This window comes from Chroicocephalus ridibundus, chromosome 7 (assembly GCF_963924245.1).
Source record: "Chroicocephalus ridibundus chromosome 7, bChrRid1.1, whole genome shotgun sequence".
Taxonomy (NCBI): domain Eukaryota; kingdom Metazoa; phylum Chordata; class Aves; order Charadriiformes; family Laridae; genus Chroicocephalus; species Chroicocephalus ridibundus.
The window spans coordinates 1,038,757-1,047,605 of NC_086290.1; the positions used below are offsets into that span (position 1 = coordinate 1,038,757).

Genomic DNA, 8,849 nt, shown 5'->3' on the forward strand with positions numbered 1-8,849 from the left:
CAGTGTCTGCGCCTCTCAGCCTTAAACACCAACTTTCCTTGGGAATTCGCGACGCTCACAGATGAGTTTTTGTGCTTTTATTGAAAACAACGGCACCTGAAGCAGTGCTACACACAGACCATCTCCAAATCTGGCCCGTGGGGCCAGCTGCAGTGCATCCTCCAGTGGCAGCTGCTCTAACGAGCTGGGAAACCTCGTTAGCGGTGGGTGCAGCCTTTCAGGAAGATGGATTTTTACTTTTTGGAGTACGCTTGGGGACAGCTCTCCTGTATGGGCCATTCAGGGCCAAAAATGCTCCTGATTCACCTTTGGGTCTCTCAGCCACCGGCGGCAGGGAGCGGGCACATCATCCTCAGTGCTTTGGGGGCAAAGCAACGGTTCTCTGTAATTGAATGCGTTCTTTGTGCTTGTGCCTTCAGGTACCAAAATACAGCATTTCACCACATGTACAAAATTGTGTTTGCATTTATTTAATTTAGAGCTCTTTTTCAAAAAAGCATGTAGTCTTGAATGTTTGTTCTCCCTTTTTTTTCACATCATTACTCTGATACTGCTTGATTAGCTCCCTCCCCAGTCATGATTGGTAATTAAAATAGGCATTAAAATTAGTCACTTAGCAATTTTGCTGTTCAATTGGCAATTAAATTACTTAATTGCAATTAAAGTCCTAATTTTAATTGGCAAAATGATAGATGTAGATTTAAGATAATATGTATAAATACTTTAATAAGTGTCTATATAAGGATTACTTAATTACTCAACTTCAAGTTTATGCTGTTAACTTTAGAACTTTTAAGTGAGTAATGAAATTTATATTACATCTATTCTAAGGATATGGTAATTAGATGTGTTACTTATCCCTATAAGGGCCTGTGCAGTAAGTTTCTTCTGCGGTGGTGAAAGTATAGCCCGGGTGAAGTATTGTGGGGTGATGGATGCCGCCGGCCGGGTGACAGCGAGGGGACGCGCGGGGCACGCACCACACAGGCGATGCCAGAGCAGCGCCCCAGGACACGGGAAGGTGGCTTCAAACAGCCCGTGGGGACCAGGGGCACCTTACGGCGATACATACGATTTCTTCGCTCACCTTTACCATCTCGTCTCCCGCTGGATAAACCCGGGCAGCAGCTCTGCAGGGAATGGAACCCCGGGGCGCTGGGAGCCGAGGGCGGGCAGCAGCTTGGTTTGGGCGCTAGAGCTTTCACAGCGTAAGCTGAAAGGGAGAAGCACGTGCAAAGAGAGAGCGATGGCTTAACCCACCGCGAGGAACGTGATAGGAAGGAATGAGCAGAGTTTGACAGAAACCACTCGTATTGAAGTGCTTCACAGGGTTTTTATGTAAGGATTTTGTGTTGGAAATGTTGGCTTTTTAGGTGAAGGTTGCACCGCGTCGGGTGCGTTATCCCGTGGTTCTGCACAGAGCAGCACTTACAGCATTCAATGTACAGCAGCTGCTGCCCACCAGCCCTCCCTCTCGCACCTCCAGCCGCTGGAACTTCGCAGTGGGAACAGGACACCCAAATCGGGGACTTCTGCCTTTTTTTTTTTCTTTGCAGGCTTCCTTTTTTGAGGGTCCGGCGGGAAGGCCTGGGCTCCGTGTCAGATCCCACCGTGCAGGGGGCCGAGTGTCCCCCTCCCTCCGCCGCGGACCCGCCCGAAGCCCATCACAGCGGTGCCAAACTCAGGTTCCCTGTCTCTTTTTTAACAAGCCAGGCACCCTTAATTACACCGAACCGTTATTGCGACGCCTCCTCCAGCCCGCACCGACCCAAACTTCATTAGCGATGCAAATCAGAGGGGCCGTGCCTGTGCAACGCTGCGGGAAGGGGTGGGGGGGGGGGAAGGAATAAATAAAATTTTTTTTTTTTTTTTTTTTTTTTGCATGGGAAATGGGAACGTTTTCCGCGCGGCTGGTGAGAAACGGAGGCGACAAACAAGGCGGCGCGGATGTGCGGCGGAACACGAAAATAAGGGGTTTTCACCCTAAAAAAGGGGCCCGGGGCGGCGGGGAGCTCCCGGGCCCTCGGGGGCTCAGGTCGGCGCCCCGAAGGGCCCAGGAGCTGCCCGCCGCCCCGGGAGCCCCTCGTTGGGGCGCGCGCTATTTTTGGCGCGCCGGCTGGCTGCGTCAATGATGACGCAAGAGGTGGGGAGGGCGGGGGGGGGGGGGGGAAGACACGCGCCGCCACGCCCCGTTCTCCCTCCGCCTCCCCCCCCGCCATCGCCGGGGCGGGTGACGCCACCGCCCTCTATGCAAATGAGGCCACGCCCCCGCCCCGCGCGCCCGGGAGGGGGCGTGCCCGTTGGGCGTGATGTCACCGTCGGAAATTGACTAAAAGGGAGGGGGGCGTGGCCGGGCCGGCCCCCCGGCGGCGCTGATTGGTGGAGGGGGGCGGGTGACGCGGCGGTGACGCGCGGGGGGCTCGCGGCGCACGTTGGCTGTGGCAGAGGGAGCCCACATAAACAAAGGCACATTGCGGGGACGGGGGACACTCCGGCCGCCGCGCTCCCCGGCACAGACACGTCCCGCCACGCCACCGCCGCCGCGTCCCGCCACCGCCGCCGCGTCCCGCCAACACCGTGTCCCGCCACCGCCGTTTCCCTCCACCGCCGTTTCCCGCCACCTCCGCGCCCCGCCACGCCGCGTTCCGCCACGCCGCCCGGCACTTGGATGCATGCACAGGTCTCCGCTCTCCGGTGAGTGCCCACGCGTGTGTCCCTACGCCCGCCCCCCCCCCCCCCCCCAAAAAAAAAAACCCACCCCAAAATCAGGCTTCCACGCGCGAGGCTGGGGGAGCATCTCCAGCTGCCGGGGGCGGGGGGGAGCCCCGGAGGGGTTCGTGGGCGCCTGTCACGCGTGGGGGTGGCAGGAATCGGCGTGGGTCCCCGCCGGGATGGAGGTGGCGGGGTGCCCACGGGAGCGGGCAAACCTCCCCCGTCCGCAGCCGCGTCTCTCGCCTGGAGCCGGGGAAGCGCACCGGCTTCTCCGGACGAAAAAAACGGGGGAAGGGGGGAAGCCAGCCCGGGTGGGTGCGTGCGAGCCGGCGGACAAGTTTTCTGTCGCGATTTAAGACAAACCAACCCCACAGGCAGCTCCTCGGGCGCGGGGATCTCGGGGTCCTCGACGGGGCAGGATCTCCTCGCTCCTAAAGAGCATCTCCCGCGTCTCTGTGGCCGGGGTGGGGATGTCGCTGATCCCGGGGACATCCCGAAGAGCATCTCCTGCATCTCTGTGCCCGGGGTGGGGATGTTATTGCTCTCGAAGAGCATCTCCCGCGTGTGTGTGACCAGGGTGGGGATGTCACTGATCTGGGGGACATCCCGAAGAGCATCTCCCGTGTGTCTGTGCCCGGGATGGGGATGTCATCGCTCCCGAAGAGCGTCTCCTGTGTGTCTGTGACCGGAGTTGGGGATGTCATTGCTCCCGAAGAGCATCTCCCCTGCGTCTGTGCTCGGGGTGGGGATGTCATTCCTCCCGGGGACGTCCTGAAGAGCATCTTCCCTCCTGTCTGTGTTGCAGCCAGTACACCGGGCGGGCTGGAGCCCTTCTCCTCCTCTGCGCTTTAAAACTTCGCCGCTGATCTCCGACGCTGTCTGCCCTCGGCTCCCCCGACAACGCCTCCAGCTCGGCTGAAGGTTTGTGTCCCCCCCTTCCCATGGCTCCCTCCGTAACCAGGCTGGGTCCGCCACCCTGGGCTCCCACGACTCATCCCCGCATCCCCCCGTTTGCCGGTCGGGACACCATGCTGCCCTGACCGGCGAACGGGGGAATGCTGCGGGGGGGTGGATGGAGCGTGGTTGTACGGTCCGAGTCTATATGACCCTGTTTCGTTTCCAGCCATGCCCTGTGTTCAGGCTCAGTATGGGTCCTCGCCTCAAGGAGCCAGCCCGGCCTCCCAGAGCTACGGTTACCACTCTTCGGGAGAATACAGCTCCGATTTCTTAACTCCAGAGTTTGTCAAGTTTAGCATGGACCTCACCAACACTGAAATCACTGCCACCACTTCTCTCCCCAGCTTCAGTACCTTTATGGACAACTACAACACAAGCTACGACGTGAAGCCACCTTGCTTGTACCAAATGCCCCTCTCCGGACAGCAGTCCTCCATTAAGGTGGAAGACATTCAGATGCACGGCTACCAGCAGCACGGCCACCTCCCCCCCCAGTCCGAGGAAATGATGTCCCACTCGGGCTCCGTGTACTACAAGCCCTCGTCGCCCCCGACCCCCTCCACGCCCGGCTTCCAGGTGCAGCACGGCCCCATGTGGGACGACCCCGGCTCCCTGCACAACTTCCACCCCAACTACGTGGCCACCACGCACATGATCGAGCAGCGCAAAACGCCCGTCTCCCGCCTCTCCCTCTTCTCCTTCAAGCAGTCGCCCCCCGGCACCCCCGTCTCCAGCTGCCAGATGCGCTTCGACGGGCCCCTCCACGTCCCCATGAACCCGGAGCCGGCCGGGGGCCACCACGCCGTGGATGGGCAGGCCTTCGCCGTCCCCAACCCCATCCGCAAGCAGCCCTCCATGGCCTTCCCGGGCTGCAGCTGGGCCACGCTCCCCAGCTGCTGGACAGCCAGGTGCCATCGCCACCCTCCCGGGGGTCCCCCTCCAACGAGGGGCTCTGCGCCGTCTGCGGGGACAACGCCGCCTGCCAGCACTACGGCGTCCGCACCTGCGAGGGATGCAAGGGCTTCTTCAAGGTGAGCGGGCGGCGGGCAGGGGCGGCGGGGGGGACCCGCCGGGGCGCGGAGCCGCTCTCCCCTTCAGATGGAAATTGGTTAGGACAGAGAACCGTGTCTGAGCTAACCAAGTGGAACAGAATTCCCTGTGGTAAAATTAAGTGATCTCTTTATTTCACCATCCTGATTGAATAATCTTATCATTTTAAATAGAGAAGGTCTCCAAGGAATGTAAATAATATGAATGCCCACGGATTTGTATTTACCGAGCGTCTCCTTCCCTCCTCTTGGCATATAAAACGCAGCTAGGAGCTGCGAGGTTAGCTCAAATGTTAACGCTATCAATTTTCTCCTGTTAAATGCCCTGGAAAAAAAGAAGAGAAAAAATAGAAAGGGGAAAAAAAAAAGGGAAGGAAAAAAAAAGAGAAAAAAGAAAGGAGGAAAAAAAAAGAAGGGGGGGGAAGAAAGGGAAAAAAGAAAAAAGACAGGGAAAAAAGAGAAAAAAGAAAGGGAAAAAGAAATTTAAAAAAAGATCAAAAAGAAAGGTGAAAAAAAGAAAGGGGAAAAGGAAAAAAAGAAAGGAAAAAAGAGAAAAAAGAAAGGGGGTTAAAGAAAAAGGGGAAAAAAGAAAGAGCGGAAGAAAAAAGAAAGAAAATAAAGAAAAAAAAAAAGCGGGGGGCGGGGGGGAAGATAGGAGTGATGGGAAGAGAAATAAAGAGAAGAGTGGGGAGGCAGCGGTGGCCGGGGAGCGGGGTGTGCAGGCCCCTCCACTGACCCGTCCCGTCCCCCCCCCAGCGCACGGTGCAGAAGAACGCCAAGTACGTCTGCCTGGCCAACAAGAACTGCCCGGTGGACAAGCGCCGCCGCAACCGGTGCCAGTACTGCCGCTTCCAGAAGTGCCTGGCCGTCGGCATGGTCAAGGAGGGTGAGTCCGCGGGGCTGGCGCACCCCGAGGCCGGGGCCAGCCGTGGCGGGGAGCCCAGCCGAGCCCCGTCCCCCTGTCTCTCTTCGCAGTGGTGCGCACAGACAGCCTCAAAGGCCGGAGGGGTCGCTTGCCATCCAAACCGAAGAGCCCCCAGGAGCCCTCTCCCCCCTCTCCCCCGGTGAGTCTGATCAGTGCGCTGGTGAGAGCCCATGTCGACTCCAACCCGGCTATGACCAGCCTGGACTATTCCAGGGTAAGCTGGACCGAGCTCGCGTAGGGACCTGGCTGCGCCCACCCACCGCTCCGGTGGCCGGGGGGAGCGGTCAGCCGGTGGCACGCCGTCCTCGCCGCTCGGCCTCGGTGCTGGCCCGCGTCGGCCCCGGAGGGGCCGCCGCGGGCCAGCACCGAGACCGAGCGGCCAGGGGCTCTGCTAACGGGTTTTAGCAATTTCACGGGTTATATACTTTAGAGAACCTCATTAAGGGCTTTTTTTTTTTTTTTTTTTTTTTTTTTAAAATGAATTTCCAGTTCCAGGCTAACCCCGACTACCAGCTGAGCGGGGACGACACTCAGCACATCCAGCAGTTCTACGATCTCCTGACCGGCTCCATGGAGATCATCCGGGGGTGGGCGGAAAAAATTCCCGGCTTCACCGATCTGCCCAAAACGGACCAGGATCTGCTCTTTGAATCCGCCTTCCTGGAGCTGTTTGTGCTGCGGCTGGCGTACAGGTGAGCGGGGCAGGAGCCGAGGGGGGCACTTCTGGGCCGTTATGAAATCAGATCCTTTCAAGGTCCACTGATCTGCGTTTTATTAACTCCTCGGTAATTAGGTGCCTCTTAAATCCTTCATTTATTGCTCCTCAAGTAATTAGTTGTTTAGCTTTTCTCCCCCCATCTTCTCTTCTCTTTTTCTTTAACCTTTCTTTCCCTTTTTCTTTTTTCTTTTTCTTTTTTTTCTTTTTTCTATTTCTCTTTCCCTTTCTTTCTTTTTTGTCTTTCCCTTTCTCTTTCCCTTTCTCTTTCCCTTTCTCTTTCCCTTTCTCTTTCCCTTTCTCTTTCCCTTTCTCTTTCCCTTTCTCTTTCCCTTTCTCTTTCCCTTTCTCTTTCCCTTTCTCTTTCCCTTTCTCTTTCCCTTTCTCTTTCCCTTTCTCTTTCCCTTTCTCTTTCCCTTCCCCTCTTTTTCCTCTTTCCCTTTCTCTTTTCCTTCCCCTCTTTTTCCTCTTTCCCTTTCTCTTCTCTGTTTTATTTTTCTTCCTCTCTTTCGCCATCTTTATTTCTCTTTTTCTCCTTTCACTCCTCTTTCTCTTTTTAACATTCGTCTTTCCTTTTCTCCTTCTCTTTCTTTTCTTTCTTTTTCTCTCCCTCTCTGATTTTTGCCCTTCTCCTCCCTTCACTCCTCGGTTCATTTTGGGGCTGTCACGTTCCCCGCAGGTCAAACCCGGTGGAGGGCAAGCTCATCTTCTGCAACGGGGTGGTCCTGCACCGGCTGCAGTGCGTCCGCGGCTTCGGGGAGTGGATCGATTCCATTGTGGAATTTTCCTCCAACTTGCAAAACATGAACATCGATATCTCTGCCTTCTCTTGCATCGCGGCCCTGGCCATGGTCACAGGTCGGTGTCCCCCCCCCTCGCTGGGCAGCTCCTCACCCCCCCGCCAGCCTCTAACCCCATCCTTCTCTTTGCAGAGAGGCACGGGCTGAAGGAACCCAAGAGGGTGGAAGAACTTCAGAACAAGATTGTAAATTGTCTCAAAGACCACGTGACTTTTAATAACGGGGGGCTGAATCGCCCCAACTATTTGTCCAAACTCTTGGGGAAGCTCCCCGAACTCCGCACGCTTTGCACGCAGGGGCTGCAGCGCATTTTCTACCTGAAACTGGAAGACTTGGTGCCACCGCCAGCAATAATTGACAAACTTTTTCTGGACACTTTACCTTTCTAAGACTCTTCCCCTGCCCTTCCAGCGAACTGGAGAGAAACGTCACCTGTCTGAAGGGGAACTGGCCTGGGCCCAAGGCGGCACCCCTGGGTGCCAGCCCCCCGTCCCCACCAGTGTTGCTGACCCCCTGCAGGCAGAGCGCGAAGGGGCGTTTTTGGCTCTGGGGCATCATGGATGCAGATCATGGACTACACAAACACCATGGTATAAACTTTTTATTATCAGCTTATAAATGAATTTATTATTGAGGACTTCTGATTAAAAAGGTGAACACATCTGGCAACGCCGGATGCGCAGCTAAGACTCACGCGGTGACAAAGAAAGCGTTAAGGTGACCCACAAGTCTCACCCTCCTAAAGACTAAAGTTTTCTGCTGTAAAAGAAAGCTGTAATATATACAAAACCTAAATGTTGCGTGGGTGGCATGTCATTAAAGAAGGCGAAGGCTTGTAAATTTATCAGATGCAGTTTGGCTTTTTAAAAATTATTCTGTGCCTATTTATGAAGAAATATGGAAAACAATTCTAAAAAAATAAATTAAAAGTAAAAGCTAAACGTGTTTGCAAGAAAAAAAAAAAAAAAAAAAACAAAAAAAAAGAGAAAAAAAAAAGAATAAAGAGAAAGAAAAATAAATCCCTCCGTACCAGGAAAGCATGACGATTCTAGGGTGACGATGTTATAGGCACTTGCTATTTCAGTAATGTCTATATTCTATAAATAGTATTTCAGACACTATGTAGTCTGTTAGCTTTTATAAAGACTGGTAGTTATCTAAGCTTCAAACGTTTTCTCAATTGTAAAATAGGTGGGCACAAGTATTACAGAACCCGAAATCCTCCCCAAAGGGACACATAGTGTTTGTAAACACCGTCCGACATTCCTTGTTTGTAAGTGTTGTATGTACTGTTGATGTTGATTAAAAAAGAAGTTTATATCTTGATTATTTTGTTGTCTAAAGCTAAACAAATCTTGCATGCAGCAGCTTTTGACTGTTTCCAGAGTGCTTATAATATACATAACTCCCTGGAAATTACTGAGCACTTTGAATTTTTGGTTTGTTTTGTTCCGGTTTTTTTTATGTCTAAAATTGTCGGTTAATATATTATTTTATGTTCGAGTAATATTTTTAATATTGCCATATTCTGTAGTATTTTTCTTTGAATATTTCCCGTATGGCACATGAGACAGGTCACTGCCTTTTTTTCTATGGTGTACGACAGTTAGAAACGCCGATTTATTTTATTTTATTTTTATTTTATTTTTTTCCTCCTGATAACTCTTTCTTTGAGAAAGACAATTTTAATG

At 53.7% G+C, this 8,849-nt stretch overlaps 1 protein-coding gene across 1 annotated transcript; it reads left to right on the forward strand.

Annotated features, from left to right (window-relative positions):
* The first annotated feature begins 2,417 nt into the window (after window positions 1–2,417).
* Window positions 2,418–8,484, forward strand: NR4A2 (nuclear receptor subfamily 4 group A member 2). Its single transcript, XM_063342072.1, is given in 9 exon segments — window positions 2,418–2,694; window positions 3,518–3,633; window positions 3,836–4,537; window positions 4,540–4,700; window positions 5,475–5,604; window positions 5,694–5,857; window positions 6,133–6,335; window positions 7,038–7,216; window positions 7,291–8,484. Coding segments are annotated over 7 exon segments (1,794 nt in total). The 5' UTR covers window positions 2,418–2,694; window positions 3,518–3,633; window positions 3,836–3,837; the 3' UTR covers window positions 7,548–8,484.
* Window positions 8,485–8,849: the final 365 nt, after the last annotated feature.